Raw genomic sequence first — 20,924 nt, forward strand, 5'->3', positions numbered from 1 at the left:
GACTCGTCCACTTCTTTCCCCTCGATCAGGCTGATGAGGTTATGGGCGACGCATCCGTCGTGGGCGAAGTGCGAGTTGACCATCTTGCCGCCGCCGTCCATCATCTCGATGCCCTTGGAGCGCTCGTGCTCGGTCTCGATGATCACACCGCGGTGGTTGTCGGTGCGGTACTTCTTGAACTTGTAGAAGAGGAGTCGTCGGTCGGCTACCCAGGCCAGGATGACACAGATGGGGAAGAAGGCCAGGGTGAGCAGCCCCTCCCATATCTGGACCACGTTGGGACTGAACACCGCCAGGATCATGTAGAGCCAGATGTAGGCGAAGATACTCCACGCCGCCGTCACAAAGAACACTCTGAGATGTTTCACCTTCCTCGTCTCCCCCTCTGGGATCACTGACACACACAGGCCGATGATCACGAACATGTTGAAGGCAGCGCTGCCGACGATCGTAGACGGCCCCAGCTCGCCGGCTTCGAAGTCGTGTCCGCAGACCTCGATGACAGACAGCAGGATCTCAGGGGTACTAGAACCCAGGGCCATGAGGGTGAGGTTGGAGACCGTCTCGTTCCAGACTCTGATGGTGGCGGTGGTGGTCTCTCCGTTGGCTCTCTTGATAATGATCTCCTTCTCCTGGGAGGTGATGACCTCGATGGCCGCCATGAAGCGGTCCGCTATGATGGACACTCCCAGGAACATGTAGATCATAGCTACGAAGTAGACGATGACGCGGGCCATCTTATCCCCCATGGAGGGGTCCTCAGGATACCAGATGGGCAGGATGATCCCTGGCTTGCACCTGGACGTGCCCTCGGAGCAGGTGGCATTGTGGGAGTCTGTGGTGGCGGGGCTGGGGGTGGTGTGGTCGCCCTCTGCACACAGGAAGGCAGCGGCCACAGTCAGTAGGCCCAACCAGAGGCATGCTGGGTAGGAGGACGACGACCCCGTCCTGATCCCCGGCCCCGACCCCGGCCTCGTCAGCCTCGGCCTGAAGCGATCCATCCACCCTCGGGGGTCCTGGGGGTCCTTACCACACTGACGAGCCCTCTGGGATCCAGCACTGGGCTGTGGCTGGTACCTCCCAACACCTGGAGAGAGAGAGAGACAGAGAGAAAGAGAGAGAGAGAGAGAGAGAGAGAGAGAGAGAGAGAGAGAGAGAGAGAGAGAGAGAGAGAGAGAGACAGCGAGAGAGAAAGAGAGAGAGACAGCGAGAGAGAAAGAGAGAGAGACAGCGAGACAGAGAGAGAGAAAGAGAGAGAGAGACAGCGAGAGAGAGAGACAGAGAGACACAGAGACAGAGAGACACAGAGACATAGAGAGAGAGAGAGAGAGAGAGAGAGAGAGAGAGAGAGAGAGAGAGAGAGAGAGAGACAGCAAAGAGAAAGAGAGAGAGACAGCGAGACAGAGAGAGAGAAAGAGAGAGAGAGACAGCGAGAGAGAGAGACAGAGAGACACAGAGACAGAGAGACACAGAGACAGAGAGAGACAGAGAGAGAGAGAGAGAGAGAGAGAGAGAGAGAGAGAGAGAGAGACAGCGAGAGAGAAAGAGAAAGAGAGAGAGACAGCGAGACAGAGAGAGAGAAAGAGAGAGAGAGACAGCGAGAGAGAGAGACACAGAGACAGAGAGAGACAGAGAGAGAGAGAGAGAGAGAGAGAGAGAGAGAGAGAGAGAGAGAGAGAGACAGCGAGAGAGAAAGAGAGAGAGACAGCGAGACAGAGAGAGAGAAAGAGAGAGAGAGACAGCGAGAGAGAGAGAGACAGAGAGACACAGAGACAGAGAGACACAGAGACAGAGAGAGAGAGAGAGAGAGAGAGACAGAGAGACAGAGAGAGAGAGAGAGAGAGAGATTAGACATAACATCAACAGAAGACAACCGAGTGTGAGAAGTAACATCAACAACGCAACAATAGTTGTCCACTCTGTGCTTGGCTACCTCACACCTGACAGAGATTAGACATATAACATATAAACAACACAACAGTCCACTCTGTACTTGGCTTCCACCTATCAGACAGACTGTGAAACAACAGCAACAAGTCCATCAGGAAAATAGCCTTTGAAAACCATAATATTGAGGCAATACTATTGATGTGCAGGTGGCTTAGTGGTTAAGAGCGTAGTGCCAGTAACCGAAAGGTCGCTGGTTCTAATCCCCGAGCCGACTAGGTGAAAAATCTGTCGATGTGCCCTTGAGCAAGGCACTTAACCCTAATTGCTCCTGTAAGTCGCTCTGGATAAGAGCGTCTGCTAAATGACTAAAATGTATATCAAACATTAGGAACACCTTCCTAATATTGAGTTCCACCTCCCGCTCGAAAGCGTTCCACTGGGATGCTGGTCCATGTTGACTCCAATGCTTCCCACAGCTGTGCAAAGTTGGCTGGATGTCCTTCGGGTGGTGGACCATTGTTGATACACACAGGAAACTGTTGAACGTGAAAAACCCAGCAGCGTTGCAGTTCTTGACACAAACCGGTGAGCCTGGTACCTTCTACCGTACCCCGTTCAAAGGCACTTAAATATTAGTTTTTGTCCATTCACCCTCTGAATGGCACACATTCACAATCCATGTTTCAATTGTGTCAAGGCTTAAAAATCCTTCTTTGACCTGTCTCCTCCCCTTCATCTACACTGATTGAAGTGGATTTAACAAGTGACATCAATAAGGGATCATAGCTTTCACCTGGATTCACCTGGTCAGTCTATCATGGAAAGAGCAGGTGTTCTTAATGTTTTGTATACTCAGTGTATATGGAAATACATTATACTGTTCCTAAGAGGTCAGGGTGGCTTTTTTCAGCTCAAGTCATGCAAATAAATGTGTACATTTCCCAGATGGAGAAATAGGCCTATGGTGTCAGCAGCTGAAAGCGAAGCTAACATATGGAATTGTTGTAAGATATACCATGGATCATTTATCTATTTGATTAGGAAATTTAGGACCCCTTTAGATATAAAATATATATATATATATATATATATATATATATAAAACCTTTTTGGGATAAAATATTGAATTTTCCCTTTACTACTATAGCCCATAGAAACTCATTGAATAACACATTCATAAACGGCAAAAAATACAAAAAATAAATCATAAGGATTAAGATTTTAAAGTGTCTGTCTAAGAAAGATTTTCATTTTTTTGGATTTAACCCCTTTTTGTTTGTTGGCACAAAACTACCTCCATACTTCCATTCATTTGTATGGGTTACCTTCAAACAAGTCAGGTGACACTTACATTTACATTTTAGTCATTTAGCAGACGCTCTTATCCAGAGCGACTTACAGTTAGTGAATACATATTTTTTTATACTGGCCCCCCGTGGGAATCGAACCCACAACCCTGGCGTTGCAAACGCCATGCTCTATCAACTGAGCTACATCCCTGCCGGCCATTCCCTCCCCTACCCTGGACGACGCTGGGCCAATTGTGCGCCGCCCATGAGTCTCCCGGTCGCGGCCGGCTGCGACAGAGCATGGATTCGAACCAGGATCTCTAGTGGCACAGTTAGCACTGCGATGCAGTGCCTTAGACCACTGCGCCACCCACTTGCGGGGGGTCACAGAGCAAAACGGAGAATACAATCGTGTTCGGACACTACAGATGTTTTCGTGAGAAATGTGGTGGATTGAGACGCAGCCCATATAAAAACAGATATCTCTAGTTTAAACTGACGGATTTTGATGGGGACTTTTTTATTATGTTACTTAGATTGACGCACCAGTAGATAGGGGAGATAGGGGAGATAGGGGAGGCAGGGGGAGATAGGGGAGGCAGGGGGAGATAGGGGAGGCAGGGGGAGATAGGGGAGATATGGGAGGCAGGGGAGATAGGGGGAGATATGGGAGGCAGGGGAGATAGGGGAGATAGGCGAGATAGGGGGAGATAGGGGAGGCAGGGAGATAGGGGAGGCAGGGGGGAGATAGGGGAGATAGGGGAGATAGGGGTGATAGGCGAGATAGGGGGAGATAGGGGAGGCAGGGGGAGATAGGGGAGGCAGGGGAGATAGGGGAGATAGGGGAGATAGGGGTGATATGGGGAGATAGGGGAGATAGGGGGAGATAGGGGAGGCAGGGGAGATAGGGGAGGCAGGGGGAGTAGGGGAGATATGGGAGGCAGGGGAGATAGGGGGAGATAGGGGAGATAGGGGAGATAGGGAGGCACCGATAGGTCAATAGAATATTAAGAATTAATTAAGTGTGCATGCGCGCACGCTTGTGTGTGTTCAAAGCTCCAATTATGGGAGATAGGGGGAGGCAGGGGGAGATAGGGGGAGTTAGGGGGAGATAAGGGAGGCATGGGGAGATAGGGGGAGATAGGGGTACTTAGGGGAGATAGGGAGGCAGGGGTAGATGGGGGAGACGGGGAGATAGGGGGAGATAGGGGAGGCAGGGGGAGATAGGGGTAGATAGGGGAGGCAGGGGGAGATGGGGGAGATGGGGCAGGCAGGGGGAGATAGGGGAGATAGGGGAGGCAGGGGTAGATAGGGGATATAGTGGAGGCAGGGGGAGATAGGGGAGATAGGGGAGGAAGGGGGAGATAGGGGAGATAGTGGAGGAAGGGGGAGATAGGGGAGATAGGGGGAGGCAGGGGGACATAGGGGGGGATAGGGGAGGCAGGGGGAGATAGGGGAGGCAGGGTCATATAGGGGAGGCAGGGGGAGATAGGGGAGATAAGGGAGGCAGGGAAATATGGGGGATAGGGGAGATAGGGGGGATAGGGGAGGCAGGGATAAAGAGGAGATAGGGGGATATAGGGGAGGCAGGGGGAGATAGGGGAGAAAAGGGAGGCAGGGGGAGATAGGGGGGATAGGGGAGATAGGGGGATAGGGGGAGATAGGGGAGGCAGGGGAGATAGGGGGAGATAGGGGAGGCAGGGGAGATAGGGGAGGCAGGGGGAGATAGGGGAGATATGGGAGGCAGGGGAGATAGGGGGAGATATGGGAGGCAGGGGAGATAGGGGGAGATAGGCGAGATAGGGGGAGATAGGGGAGGCAGGGGAGATAGGGGAGGCAGGGGAGATAGGGGAGATAGGGGAGATAGGGGAGATAGGGGGAGATAGGGGAGGCAGGGGGAGATAGGGGAGGCAGGGGGAGATAGGGGGAGATATGGGAGGCAGGGGAGATAGGGGGAGATAGGGGAGATAGGGGGAGATAGGGGAGGCACCGGTGCGTCAATAGAATATTAAGAATTAATTAAGTGTGCATGCGCGCACGCTTGTGTGTGTTCAAAGCTCCAATTATGGGAGATAGGGGGAGGCAGGGGAGATAGGGGGAGTTAGGGGAGATAAGGGAGGCATGGGGAGATAGGGGGAGATAGGGGTACTTAGGGGAGATAGGGAGGCAAGGGTAGATGGGGGGAGACGGGGAGATAGGGGGAGATAGGGGAGGCAGGGGGAGATAGGGTAGTTAGGGGGAGGCAGGGGGAGATGGGGGAGATGGGGGAGGCAGGGGAGATAGGGGAGATAGGGAGGCAGGGGTAGATAGGGGATATAGTGGAGGCAGGGGGAGATAGGGGAGATAGGGGAGGAAGGGGGAGATAGGGAGATAGTGGAGGAAGGGGAGATAGGGGAGATAGGGGGAGGCAGGGGGGACATAGGGGGATAGGGGAGGCAGGGGGGAGATAGGGGAGGCAGGGGAGATAGGGGAGATAAGGGAGGCAGGGGAGATAGGGGGATAGGGGAGATGGGGGATAGGGGAGGCAGGGATAAAGGGGAGATAGGGGATATAGGGGAGGCAGGGGGAGATAGGGGAGATAGTGGAGGCAGGGGTAATAGGGGAGATAGGGGAGGCAGGGGGAGATAGGGGAGATAGGGGAGGCAGGGGGGAGATAGGGGAGGCAGGGGGAGATAGGGGAGATAGGGGAGGCAGGGGGAGATAGGGGAGGCAGGGGTAGATAGGGGAGATAGGGGAGGCAGGGGGAGATAGGGGGAGGCAGGGGGAGATAGGGGAGGCAGGGGGGAGATAGGGGAGATAGAGGAGGCAGGGGAAGATAGGGGAGATAGAGGAGATAGGGAAGGCAGGGGGAGATAGGGGAGATGGGGGAGATAGGGGAGATGGGGGAGATAGGGGAGGCAGGGGGAGATAGGGGGAGATGGGGAGGCAGGGGGAGATAGGGGGATAGGGGAGGCAGGGGAGGTAGGGGGGATAGGGGAGGCAGGGGAGATAGGGGAGGCAGGGGGAGATAGTTGAGGCAGGGGTAGATAGGGGAGATAGGGGAGGCAAGGGGAGATAGGGGAGGTAGGGGAGGCAGGGGGAGATAGGGGAGATAGGGGAGGCAGGGGAAGATAGGGGAGATAGGGAGGCAGGGGGAGATGGGGGAGATAGGGGAGGCAGGGGGAGATAGGGGAGGCAGGGGGAGATAGGGGAGATAGGGGAGGCAGGGGGCATATCCGTGTTCCGGAGAGTCTTAGCTTTCAGGAATGGGGTCATAATAGCTTATAGCCAAAGCGGTTCAAATGCCAGAGCCAAATTTATAGGAAGCAAACAAATTAAACATTCCACATTGGCTTCAGAGACCGCCAGAAGCTTCTGTTTTACCACAGAGGAGCGTTTGATTCTATCTGTTCTCCTCTACCTTTCCTGGCTGGCAAAGTAGCAGGATGTTGTCTCTGGTATTGAATCTGAATTTAGTGAACTGAATTTGAAAACTGAATCTGAATGCATCTGAGAAGTTAAATATATGAAACTTTGATAAACTTGAAATTAAAGCTTGTATGCTTGATACACAGACAATGAATGCAATATCTACCATATTTAAACTGAATATATACATATTTAATTTGAATATTTAATTTAATTTTTTTTTTTTTACTGAATGCAATATTAATTCAATTAACTATCAAATCATGTAATACAAGTTCAATTTATGAATTAAATTATTCAATTTGTGCGCTACAAATTTAAAAACATCAATCCAAGAGTTTACCCGTGCGTCAATCTAATAAATTTTTCTGCATGGGCTGCGTCTCAATCCACCGCATCCGCCTATCTACGGTGGAAAGTGGCAGAGCTACCGAAAATCGGTCTTCTCACGGAAACGTCTGCAACGTCCGAACGGTTTGGCTCACTAACTAATATCACTATGGAAAGATGAGACTCTCACTCTCACGATGGTGTTCTCCGTTTTACTCTACGACCCCCCCCTCCCCAAGTGTCACAGGACTCGTCTGAAGGTAACCCCATACAAATTAATGGAAGTATGGAGGTAGTTTTGTGCCAACAAAAAAACAAAACAAAATCCTGAACACGAAGGTGTAGCTTGTTCTGCCCTATGGCGCTTCAGTGGCGTTGTCTGACCCAGTACCGGCATGTAACAATCTCCTAGATATAAGACAGACACTTCAAAACATTATTCCTTATGAGTTATTTTTTGACTGTCTGTTTTGCCGTTTATGAATGTGTTATTCAATGCATTTCTATGGGCTATAGTAGCAAAGGCCAGATTCAATATTTTATCAAATCACGTTTTTATATATTTGTTTTATACATGCAGGGGTCCGGAAATTCCAAATCAAATAGCTTAATGATCCATGGTATGACCATCTTAAAACAATTCCATATGTTAGCTCTATCAGATACAGAGGTACCATACTCTATAATTCTTATTTTCACATTGCCAAAACCTCATCATCCCTCAATAACTTCAAGCGAAGACTGGGGGGTCAGCCTGATGAACCAAACTACCCAAGAATCCCCTCCATGAAGACTGGGGGTCAGCCTGATGAACCAAACTACCCAAGAATCCCCTCCATGAAGACTGGGGGTCAGCCTGATGAACCAAACTACCCAAGAATCCCCTCCATGAAGACTGGGGGTCAGCCTGATGAACCAAACTACCCAAGAATCCCCTCCATGAAGACTGGGGTCAGCCTGATGAACCAAACTACCCAAGAATCCCCTCCATGAAGACTGGGGGTCAGCCTGATGAACCAAACTACCCAAGAATCCCCTCCATGAAGACTGGGGGTCAGCCTGATGAACCAAACTACCCAAGAATCCCCTCCATGAAGACTGGGGGTCAGCCTGATGAACCAAACTACCCAAGAATCCCCTCCATGAAGACTGGGGGTCAGCCTGATGAACCAAACTACCCAAGAATCCCCTCCATGAAGACTGGGGGGTCAGCCTGATGAACCAAACTACCCAATAATCCCCCTCCATGAAGACTGGGGGTCAGCCTGATGAACCAAACTACCCAATAATCCCCTCCATGAAGACTGGGGGTCAGCCTGATGAACCAAACTACCCAGTAATCCCCTCCATGAAGACTGGGGGTCAGCCTGATGAACCAAACTACCCAATAATCCCCTCCATGAAGACTGGGGGTCAGCCTGATGAACCAAACTACCCAAGAATCCCCTCCATGAAGACTGGGGGTCAGCCTGATGAACCAAACTACCCAATAATCCCCCTCCATGAAGACTGGGGTCAGCCTGATGAACCAAACTACCCAATAATCCCCTCCATGAAGACTGGGGGTCAGCCTGATGAACCAAACTACCCAGTAATCCCCTCCATGAAGACTGGGGGTCAGCCTGATGAACCAAACTACCCAATAATCCCCTCCATGAAGACTGGGGGTCAGCCTGATGAACCAAACTACCCAATAATCCCCTCCATGAAGACTGGGGGTCAGCCTGATGAACCAAACTACCCAATAATCCCCTCCATGAAGACTGGGGGTCAGCCTGATGAACCAAACTACCCAATAATCCCCTCCATGAAGACTGGGGGGTCAGCCTGATGAACCAAACTACCCAATAATCCCCTCCATGAAGACTGGGGGTCAGCCTGATGAACCAAACTACCCAATAATCCCCTCCCATGAAGACTGGGGTCAGCCTGATGAACCAAACTACCCAATAATCCCCTCCATGAAGACTGGGGGTCAGCCTGATGAACCAAACTACCCAATAATCCCCTCCATGAAGACTGGGGGTCAGCCTGATGAACCAAACTACCCAATAATCCCCTCCATGAAGACTGGGGGGTCAGCCTGATGAACCAAACTACCCAATAATCTCCTCCATGAAGACTGGGGGTCAGCCTGATGAACCAAACTACCCAATAATCCCCTCCATGAAGACTGGGGGTCAGCCTGATGAACCAAACTACCCAATAATCCCCTCCATGAAGACTGGGGGTCAGCCTGATGAACCAAACTACCCAGTAATCCCCTCCATGAAGACTGGGGGTCAGCCTGATGAACCAAACTACCCAATAATCCCCTCCATGAAGACTGGGGGTCAGCCTGATGAACCAAACTACCCAATAATCCCCTCCATGAAGACTGGGGTCAGCCTGATGAACCAAACTACCCAGTAATCCCCCTCCATGAAGACTGGGGGTCAGCCTGATGAACCAAACTACCCAATAATCCCCTCCATGAAGACTGGGGGTCAGCCTGATGAACCAAACTACCCAATAATCCCCTCCATGAAGACTGGGGGTCAGCCTGATGAACCAAACTACCCAATAATCCCCTCCATGTAGCCTAACTCTCACACTCACACCCATAATCAAACATGTTTTTTCTTGTATACTGATATATCATGTACAATTATAATTAATATGCTTTGTTTAACTCATTGAACAAACTTTTTTTATAAATGTATATTTGTGGTGTGGTTTTCATAAAATACCTTTTGGGTTTCCAACCTCACCTGCACACTGTTTTTACCAGTTTTTTTATCTGTACTGTTTTGTCTTTCACTTATTTTCTTTGGTGCGACTAAATAAATCCCCCCCCCAAAAAACTAAAACCTAGTTTAGTAGAACCCCCCCAGGCTTTTAGAGGTTTTAAATTCAAATTCAATATCCTAATACAAATTCAAAATTATGGAATTCAAATACAATTGCTGTTGGCACTGAAATCGTTCCATACAATAGCTATACAGATATTGTCCAAATTCATAAACCTAAATGGCTAAGGATCTTAAGCCCCTCCTGGACCGAACTCTAAACGAACATGACCATGCTCCTTATGATGGAAGGGGTACGGGGCCGGAGGCAGTGTGCGGACTGCAGGGGACATGGAGAACAGAACAGTTAGCCGGACACCACACGTTAAGACTGGCTGACTGACAGAGATGAGGGCCAGAGGCAGTGTGCAGACTGCGGGGGACATGGAGAACAGAACAGTTAGCCGGACACCACACGTTAAGACTGGCTGACTGACAGAGATGAGGGCCAGAGGCAGTGTGCGGACTGCGGGGGACATGGAGAACAGAACAGTTAGCCGGACACCACACGTTAAGACTGGCTGACCGACAGAGATGATGAGTGCTGACGGGCAGCGGGCACAGGGAGAACAGTTAGCTAGAACCATAGAAATTACATCACTAGAAGCAATTTTGACTGGAATCTCTATTCAAGTAATTCTATTTCTTTGGCCACCCCATCTGTTGAGGCTAAGAGAGCTGATGAGAACTAACGGGAGACATTTATTAAAGTCTGCACTCTTTATCTTTGTGGGGGGGGGGGCACTCCTGCTCAGCCCCATCACAGCCAGCCACCTCGCCTGAGACCCATGAAGCACACAGGCAGTTTAGGATCAATTAGAACAAATCTCCCAGAAGGCTACAGCCATTATTAGCCAGATCATTCTGTTTCTGTCCTCAATCCAGCTGAGGATGATTACAAGTTTTATTACAGAAGCATACCCATTTCCCTTCACCTTCTCAATACAATGAGGAATTAAAGTCTCATTCTAGGTAAGTATTTTTGCCTATGAACGCACATTCGTAAAGTGTTTAGAAAGTAGCGAAGGAAGGAGAAGGCTCCATGAGTGTATTATCTTTTGAAAAAGAGACAATGGAGCAATTTGGAAAAGAGACAAAATTTCAAGCAGATACAGTATAAGATTCCTGGAATTATGGGGAAATCCGGGAATACGTCAACCAGGATTTCTGGAAAACCAGGGAATTTTGGGAAAAGATCCAGAATTTTGTAACCCTAATACTGTATCTGCCTGGAATTTTGTCTATTTTCCAAATTGCTCCATCGTCTCTAAATTACCTGAATTTTGCAACCCTATACAGTCTCATCGAGCATGTATCAAAATAGGGCTGGAGGAGGATTTGTAAAAGATTGACAACATTTCAAGCGCCAAAAATCCTTTCCAGATTTAGAGTAGAGGAAGATTAATCTACAAAACTCTTCAGACTTCTGGCAGGGCCTCTTCTGGCAAGGCCTCTTCCAGCAGGGCCTCTTCTGGCAGGGCTCTTGTGGCAGGGTCTCTTCTGGCAAGGCCTCTTGTGGAAGGGTCTCTTCTGGCAAGGCCTCTTGTGGAAGGGTCTCTTCTGGCAGGGCCTCTTCTTGCAAGGCCTCTTGTGGAAGGGTCTCTTCTGGCAGGGCCTTTTCTGTAAAGCCTCTTCTGGCAGGGCCTTTTCTGGAAAGCCTCTTCTGGCAAGGCCTCTTCTGGCAGGGCCTCTTCTGGCAGGGCCTTTTCTGGAAAGCCTCTTGTGGAAGGGTCTCTTCTGGCAGGGCCTCTTCTGGCAGGTCCTTTTCTGGAAAGCCTCTTCTGGCAGGGCCTCTTCTGGCAGGGCCTTTTCTGGAAAGCCTCTTCTGGCAGGGCCTCTTCTGGCAGGGCCTCTTCTGGCAGGGCCTTTTCTGGAAAGCCTCTTCTGGCAGGGCCTTTTCTGGAAAGCCTCTTCTGGCAGGGCCTTTTCTGGAAAGCCTCTCCTGGCAGGGCCTCTTCTGGCAGGGCCTCTTCTGGCAGGGCCTTTTCTGGAAAGCCTCTTCTGGCAGGGCCTTTTCTGGAAAGCCTCTTCTGGCAGGGCCTTTTCTGGAAAGCCTCTCCTGGCAGGGCCTCTTCTGGCAGGGCCTTTTCTGGAAAGCCTCTCCTGGCAGGGCCTTTTCTGGAAAGCCTCTCCTGGCAGGGCCTTTTCTGGAAAGCCTCTCCTGGCAGGGCCTTTTCTGGAAAGCCTCTCCTGGCAGGGCCTCTTCTGGAAAGCCTCTCCTGGCAGGGCCTTTTCTGGAAAGCCTCTCCTGGCAGGGCCTCTTCTGGAAAGCCTCTCCTGGCAGGGCCTCTTCTGGCAGGGCCTTTTCTGGAAAGCCTCTCCTGGCAGGGCCTCTTCTGGAAAGCCTCTCCTGGCAGGGCCTCTTCTGGCAGGGCCTTTTCTGGAAAGCCTCTCCTGGCAGGGCCTCTTCTGGAAAGCCTCTCCTGGCAGGGCCTCTTCTGGAAAGCCTCTCCTGGCAGGGCCTCTTCTGGAAAGCCTCTCCTGGCAGGGCCTCTTCTGGAAAGCCTCTCCTGGCAGGGCCTTTTCTGGAAAGCCTCTCCTGGCAGGGCCTCTTCTGGAAAGCCTCTCCTGGCAGGGCCTCTTCTGGCAGGGCCTCTTCTGGCAGGGCCTCTCCTGGCAGGGCCTCTTCTGGCAGGGCCTCTTCTGGCAGGGCCTTTTCTGGAAAGCCTCTCCTGGCAGGGCCTCTTCTGGCAGGGCCTCTTCTGGCAGGGCCTCTCCTGGCAGGGCCTCTTCTGGCAGGGCCTCTTCTGGCAGGGCCTTTTCTGGCAGGGCCTCTTCTGGCAGGGCCTCTCCTGGCAGGGCCTCTTCTGGCAGGGCCTCTTCTGGCAGGGCCTTTTCTGGAAAGCCTCTCCTGGCAGGGCCTCTTCTGGCAGGGCCTCTTCTGGCAGGGCCTCTCCTGGCAGGGCCTCTTCTGGCAGGGCCTCTTCTGGCAGGGCCTTTTCTGGAAAGCCTCTCCTGGCAGGGCCTCTTCTGGCAGGGCCTCTTCTGGCAGGGCCTTTTCTGGAAAGCCTCTCCTGGCAGGGCCTCTCCTGGCAGGGCCTCTTCTGGCAGGCCTCTTCTGGCAGGGCCTCTTCTGGCAGGGCCTCTTCTGGCAGGGCCTTTTCTGGAAAGCCTCTCCTGGCAGGGCCTCTCCTGGCAGGGCCTCTTCTGGCAGGGCCTCTTCTGGCAGGGCCTCTTCTGGCAGGGCCTCTTCTGGCAGGGCCTCTTCTGCTCTGCACAATCAGGCATAAGTCAGAGAAGTCAAACTATCAGAGAGAGAACAAGGGCTGTGGTGGTCACAACATTTTGTCAGCCGGTAATTGTCATGCAAATGACTGCCGATCTAACGGTAATTGACCGTTAATTTAATATATATATATATATATATATATATATATATATATATATATATATATATATATATATATATATATATATAGGGGGTAGATCAGCTTTAATATTGCAGATAGATTGTAACTTCCATCAATGTAATTGTCTGCATCACTTCCAATCCCCCATATGTTTTTATTCTCGCAAAATATATATATATATATATATATATATATATATATACAGTGGGGGAAAAAAGTATTTAGTCAGCCACCAATTGTGCAAGTTCTCCCACTTAAAAAGATGAGAGAGGCCTGTAATTTTCATCATAGGTACACGTCAACTATGACAGACAAAATTAGGGGAAAAAATCCAGAAAATCACATTGTAGGATTTTTAATGAATTTATTTGCAAATGATGGTGGAAAATAAGTATTTGGTCAATAACAAAAGTTTCTCAATACTTTGTTATATACCCTTTGTTGGCAATGACACAGGTCAAACATTTTCTGTAAGTCTTCATAAGGTTTTCACACACTGTTGCTGGTATTTTGGCCCATTCCTCCATGCAGATCTCCTCTAGAGCAGTGATGTTTTGGGGCTGTCGCTGGGCAACACAGACTTTCAACTCCCTCCAAAGATTTTCTATGGGGTTGAGATCTGGAAACTGGCTAGGCCACTCCAGGACCTTGAAATGCTTCTTACGAAGCCACTCCTTCGTTGCCCGGGCGGTGTGTTTGGGATCATTGTCATGCTGAAAGACCCAGCCACGTTTCATCTTCAATGCCCTTGCTGATGGAAGGAGATTTTCACTCAAAATCTCACGATACATGGCCCCATTCATTCTTTCCTTTACACGGATCAGTCGTCCTGGTCCCTTTGCAGAAAAACAGCCCCAAAGCATGATGTTTCCAGCCCCATGCTTCACAGTAGGTATGGTGTTCTTTGGATGCAACTCAGCATTCTTTGTCCTCCAAACACGACGAGTTGAGTTTTTACCAAAAAGTTATATTTTGGTTTCATTTGACCATATGACATTCTCCCAATCCTCTTCTGGATCATCCAAATGCACTCTAGCAAACTTCAGATGGGCCTGGACATGTACTGGCTTAAGCAGGGGTACACGTCTGGCACTGCAGGATTTGAGTCCCTGGTGGCGTAGTGTGTTACTGATGGTAGGCTTTGTTACTTTGGTCCCAGCTCTCTGCAGGTCATTCACTAGGTCCCCCCGTGTGGTTCTGGGATTTTTTCTCACCGTTCTTGTGATCATTTTGACCCTACGGGGTGAGATCTTGCGTGGAGCCCTAGATCGAGGGAGATTATCAGTGGTCTTGTATGTCTTCCATTTCCTAATAATTGCTCCCACAGTTGATTTATTCAAACCAAGCTGCTTACCTATTGCAGATTCAGTCTTCCCAGCCTGGTGCAGGTCTACAATTTTGTTTCTGGTGTCCTTTGACAGCTCTTTTGTCTTGGCCATAGTGGAGTTTGGAGTGTGACTGTTTGAGGTTGTGGACAGGTGTCTTTTATACTGATAACAAGTTCAAACAGGTGCCGTTAATACAGGTAACGAGTGGAGGACAGAGGAGCCTCTTAAAGAAGAAGTTACAGGTCTGTGAGAGCCAGAAATCTTGCTTGTTTATAGGTGATCAAATACATATTTTCCACCATAATTTGCAAATAAATTCATAAAAAATCCTACAATGTGATTTTCTGGATTTTTTTTTCTCATTTTGTCTGTCATAGTTGACGTGTACCTATGATGAAAATTACAGGCCTCTCTCATCTTTTTAAGTGGGAGAACTTGCACAATTGGTGGCTGGCTAAATACTTTTTTCCCCCACTGTATTTATACCTTTCTATTCTCATTGTTTCTACAGATTGTAAATTGAAAATAAAATGTTTTGCTAAAAGTATTATTATATTATTGATCGATTGACTATGACTTTTCAGATCACCCAGTAGTGCTATCTGTAGGGTTAGCTCCAGGTAAATATTGCAATCCTTCAGCCATTCCTGGACCTGTGTCCAAAAACAAGCTACAAAATCTGCGGAGCTAGGAAGATTGTATCCCCCATATAAATAACATTATATTGTTAGCAAGAATTTTGTATAATAATTTTAATTGAAAAGTTTTGAATCCGGTGTCGTTTTGCGTATCAGTTCATAAACACTATGCCATGGAATCAGTACGTCAAAAATCTCATCCCAACTATTTTGCAATCTATATGGGACGGCTGTCAATCCTTTGTCCTTAAATGAAACTGGTATACTTTTTTATTTATCACAGTTTTCTTTAACCAATTATGTTCTTTAATGCAAGGCCGACAGACAAGTTCCTTACTTTCTCCCCCTTCCACTTTCCTCTTCCATTTTTGCGGTAAGGCTGCAATTATTTCGTTGTAATTTTGGGTCGAGCAGACATTTCCATATGTTTTTGTTAGCTGCATGTGCAAAATAACTCCACCAGTCCTACCTATGATATCATTTATGAAGATTATACCTTTTTTAAACATTTTGTCAAAAAATAATGGTTTTTTATCAATTAGTATATTTGAGTTTAACCACAATATTTGTTGCATTATTTGTTCTGTCATTTCTGGAGGACTAAATTGAAATTGCAACCAACTTTCTATGGCTTGTTTTAGAAATAGTGATATTTGGGAGATTATTTCCTTTTCAAATAACTGAAAGTGAGTGGTTGTAAAATGGAATATTTTTTTCTCATATAATTTTTTTAAACTGTTCGCTAGGCGTAGGCAAGACCATAAACAAATAGGTAAACTGGGATAATACTAAAGAGTTAATCAGGGTGATTTTTCCACAAATTGACAGGTATTTACATTTCCATGGTAGCAAGATCTTATCTATTTTTGCTAACTTTCTATTAAAATGTATTGGCGTGAGATCATTTATTTCATTTGGGATATGTATTCCGAGTATATCCACATCACCATCAGACCATTTTATTGGTAAACTACATGGTAATGTAAACATTTTATTTTTTAGTGATCCAATACGTAATATAGTACATTTATCATAATTTGGTTGTAATCCAGAGAGGTTAGAAAATGTATCTAGATCCTCTATGAGGCTGTGGAGGGATTCAAGTTGTGGATTTAAAAGAAAACATGAATCATCAGCGTACAATGACAGCTTTGTTTTTAAGCCCTGGATTTCTAATCCCTTGATATGATTGTTGGATCTGATTTTAATAGCTAACATTTTGATGGCCATTAACAAATAGATATTGACTGTTAATTAACATAAACATTTAAAGTCTAATAAATCAATTTAATACAGCCTACACCAGTGTTTCCCAAGTACCCCAACAGTACACATTTTTCTTGTAGCCCCAGACAAGCACACTTGATTCAACTTGCCAACTAATCCTCAAGCCCTCGATGAGGAATCACGGGGCTACAACAAAAATGTGTACTGGTGGTGTTACACAATGGAACCAATGGCCTACACCATCACAATAAAATCCATGATTTATTGAGTTGTGATAGGCCTATAAACCTGGGAATGTCTGAGAAATCTAAACATATGCCACTCTATATTGATGATTGGGAAAAAGCCACAAAAAAAAGGCATGCGCTCTGATCCTTGAGACTCCCGAGTGGCGCAGTGGTCTAAGGCACTGCATCGCAGTGCTAGCTGTGCCACTAGAGATCCTGGTTCGAGTCCAGGCTCTGTCGCAGCCGGCCGCAACCGGGAGACCCATGGGGCGGCGCACAATTGGCCCAGCGTTGTCCAAGGTAGGGGAGGGTATGGCCGGCAGGGATGTGGGTTCATTTCCCAGTATGAAGAAAAAAATAAAAATAAAATTAAGTCGCTCTGGATAAGAGCGTCTGCTAAATGACTAAAATGTAGAGAGAGAGACAATAGCATTGCTGCTCTGCTTGTGTGGCAAGTCAGGTGATATCTAATCAATGGAAGGCGGAATTAAAATGACAGAATCAAAAGTAGAATGATAAAGAAAGGGTACAATGACCAAAAGCCAACAGGTAGGCTGCTGTTTAGGATCTGAACGGAGTTGTTGTCATGTGTAGGATGGTGAGAAGAGCAGCAACGTTATGGGTAGCCTCCATTTAGCCTCGTTAGCTAGCTTCGCTCAGTGGGATGCAATCAAGACAGGTGCTATGTAATCAGATGGGATGATAAATGACTAGCAACGAGTTAGTCTAGTCGGAGATATCAGTGGTTCTGGTCTCTCCCACCGTGCCTGGTGCTCCGAACCTCCCATGTCTTATTCACACACACACACACACACACACACACACACACACACACACACACACACACACACACACACACACACACACACACACACACACACACACACACACACAAACGGCACAGCCTCCACTCCCTAATAGCCTACAGCTCTCTCTCTCTCTCTCTTTCTCCCCTTCTCCATGGCTCTGGTTAAATAAAGTAGCAAAAAAAATTTGCTTTTCTGCTGCTTCCCTCACTCGGATCGGACGGGTTGTCCTATAGGTGCTTTCAGAACGGCTTTTACAAATTAATTTGTGCATATTGGGTCCGGGGCTTTCCCGTGTCCATTTCAGAATGGGAACTCTTACTCCCATCACCATTTGTCCTCACCATTCCAATTATTCAAATTAAATAATGAAGTGTTTAGAGAGTGGTTAGAGGGACAATAGAGCGCTGAGTACCATGCCATTAGCGAGGGCCATTTGCAAGTTTGGTAGGCTCCCCATCAGCGCCAATCATTTGTGCAGTTTTGGATGGGATTACCGTGACCAACGGTCACAGCGCCCCTCAGCTCTGCTGTCACATCCAACCTGGATCGATTTTTTGAGTTTTGCACTGCCGCCCCCTGACTTTGAGAAAGCTCCGACGCGACATGCATCAAGCCACACCCATCTCATTAGTGGTGGTGAGATAAGAGACATTATGTCAGACTCATTTGCATTTGACTGTCATAGCCCCGCGTTAAAAGTATGTGATGGTGAGTTGAGAAGACAATCAGAAATACTGTTAGAATGTTTTTCAATTGACTGCCATAGCCCCAAAGAAAAAAGTAAACATTTGCTGTTAATTACAAAAAAAAGTCACATGGTGGGGTTGCAAGAATCTTCAGATATCAAAATGGGGTCGTGGGTGAAAACACTTTGGGAACCCCTTCAGTAAAGGGTACAAAAAAATATATGGTGAGCTTCGATTGGTCACTCGCATCACGATATTGCGGAGGATTCGAATAAAGTCCAGCTTTCCCCAACCCTAGCCCCAACCTGTTCAGCTCCCTCGCCCTCGCTCGCATCGCTCAACCTGTTCAGCTCCCTCGCCCTCACTCGCATTGCTCAACCTGTTCAGCTCCCTCGCCCTCGCTCGCATCGCTCAACCTGTTCAGCTCCCTCGCCCCTCGCTCGCATCGCTCAACCTGTTCAGCTCCCTCGCCCCTCGCTCGCATCGCTCAACCTGTTCAGCTCCCTCGCCCCTCGCTCGCATCGCTCAACGCTCCCCTTCTCTCGCTTTCCTTCCATTGAAAAGGGAAAGGCTTCCGATGTTTCACCGCGTGATGACGCCTAAAACAAACTGTCAGCGCTACAAGCGCCGCAAACTACAATAATAATAATAATAATAATATGCCATTTAGCAGACGCTTTTATCCAAAGCGACTTACAGTCATGTGCGCATACATTTTTACGTATGGGTGGTCCCGGGGATCGAACCCACTACCCTGGCGTTACAAGCGCCATGCTCTACCAATTGAGCTACAGAGGACCACAACATTCAGCCACATGGAGAACACCAACTCCATACTATGCAATTTAGGCAATTACTGTGTAATAACATGTTGTTGTTGTTTTTTACCAGAGTAATTACAATGTTCTTACACAGGTATAAGAACAACTTAATATTAAGGGTTTGAAATATTCATTCGAAAGGGCTATGCATTTGCAATAGGCTGTAGGCCTTCAAAACGTTGTCAAAAATCTGTACCTATATTGTGATACAATTGAAGGACCTCCCTAACGTGGCGCTGTGAAGAGGGCAGCTTCGTATGTGCATACATAGATAGATAGGCCTCCATCTCTCCCTCCCTCCGGCCCTCACACAGGGTCTCGTTTAAAAGGTGGCTATTTGAGAGGCCCGCGAACAGGCACTCAGCGGACTCAGCAGGCGACATGGAGACACCTAGCCTCAGCTGTCAAATCAAATCACCCATAAGGCTTTTTTTCCTCCTCTCACAGTCACAGACACATCTGATTCCCTCTTACCCAAGGGGAAATCCCTGGCATAGCCTACAAATAGGCTACACCGCATGCCTCTATTATGAATATAATGAATATGAGTGACACATAGAGCCTGCATGCAACACTGTAGCAGCTACTGCCTGCTACCCTCGTCATCAGAAACGTCACTAGGCTTCCTTCCATAATAGTGACACAGTGGTGTAAATAATAAAGGTCATGTGATAATGGTAGCCTAATTAATCATCCATAGGCCGGACACAGCCAGGTGGTAGGCTAGCCCATCATAGCTTGGCATGGCACGCCGCTTTAGTATACAGAGAGGGCACCGCTCAAACACTCCTCATCCTCAACTCTGGAGATGGACATGTTGCCTGACTCACAACGCATAGCCAGGCGACATTTGCTGTGATGCTGTCAAGCCATCCTGCATGAATAGCCTAGTGGAACCATAAGGCCACCGGTTGGGTTTTAAGGCTCACATTATCATTGGCCTTATTATAGGCTAGAGTTATTAATTATACGCAAATACATAACACCGCGTCATAATTTCAGTACCGCCTCAGAAATCGGTGTAGCGGTCTGTCTGCATCGCTAACCAGAAACGCGGTAGCCTCGAATCTATAGGAGGCTATAGCACGCGGATCATTGCTAGTAACGAGACCCCAGACGAATTCATTTCATTACAGCCTACCTGTATTTTGTATTCTGAAGTGTTTTCGACACTGCGTAATGCCCCTTTTCCAATCGACCCTTTCACTCCGAGGTATCATTCAGCAGTGAACGTTTATATCGTTTGTATCAGCACTTCCTACTCCTCAGTCAAACGTGCTGTAGACTACCTCCTGCCGTTGAAAGAATACCCCAGGGGCGATATCGGTTTCCTCACGCGCAATCAAGCTGGTCCCCAAGCCCGTTCTGCTTCCGGCCGATCGATCAAACCGGAGAAGTGATGGCTCGCTCTTCTTTTCCTCTCCTCTCCTCTTGCCCCGTAACGTTAAGCCCCACCTCGGTGACGAGGACGTTGGAAGGGATGGATGGAACTTTGGAACACGAATCCATGCAAAACAAACAGCTCTTCTCTTCTCCCGCAAGCCGAGAGAGCGAGAGACAGCAGTGCTTGCCTCGTCTCTAGTCCGTCTCCTCTGCGTTAGCGCAGAAAATGTATTCTGATGATCCTTTTGCTGTCCAGTCCGTTGGTCAATTTATTAAAAAAATATGACACAGCTATATCCAACGTTACGACGACCTCACATAAATCATGTATAAATATTCAATTTGATGATCAATGGATATCATTTTGGCACACAAGCGTCGGAAGCTCCAGATTTTTATATTTTAATTACACCTTAAAATCCAGATTGAATATTGTATTTTCCACTATTCCTATTCATTTCTAAAGGTTGATATTATGTCCCTATTCGGAAGCATCGCAGTAGCCTTTGCTATTCAACGTGAGCAATGCCACGCTCTCCCCTGCCGCCTCTCCACCGCCCCCTTCACCTAAAGTCACACACACACACGCACGCTCGTCTACGTCACTATCAACTGGGGGGAGAGAGCGAGCTGCACCACAAACCATGAATATCCTGTATTATTGCATTGGTACAGATGGGGACGGGGAGGCAGAGGAGAGCAGAGAGGAG

At 48.2% G+C, this 20,924-nt stretch overlaps 1 protein-coding gene across 1 annotated transcript in view; it reads right to left on the reverse strand.

Moving 5' to 3' along the window:
• The window catches only part of LOC123481863 (sodium/calcium exchanger 3-like), a 21,382-nt gene extending 853 nt beyond the window's left edge, over nucleotides 1-20,529 (reverse strand). The window contains exons 1-2 of the mRNA XM_045207419.1: nucleotides 19,973-20,529; nucleotides 1-1,087 (exon numbers count right to left, since the gene is read on the reverse strand). The exon at nucleotides 1-1,087 is cut by the window's left edge and continues 853 nt beyond it. Of these exons, the coding sequence (XP_045063354.1) occupies nucleotides 1-1,087; nucleotides 19,973-20,051 (1,166 nt within the window). The 5' untranslated portion in view covers nucleotides 20,052-20,529. The remainder of the gene's footprint in view (nucleotides 1,088-19,972) is intronic.
• Nucleotides 20,530-20,924: the final 395 nt, after the last annotated feature.

This window comes from Coregonus clupeaformis, chromosome 25 (assembly GCF_020615455.1).
Source record: "Coregonus clupeaformis isolate EN_2021a chromosome 25, ASM2061545v1, whole genome shotgun sequence".
Classification (NCBI taxonomy): domain Eukaryota; kingdom Metazoa; phylum Chordata; class Actinopteri; order Salmoniformes; family Salmonidae; genus Coregonus; species Coregonus clupeaformis.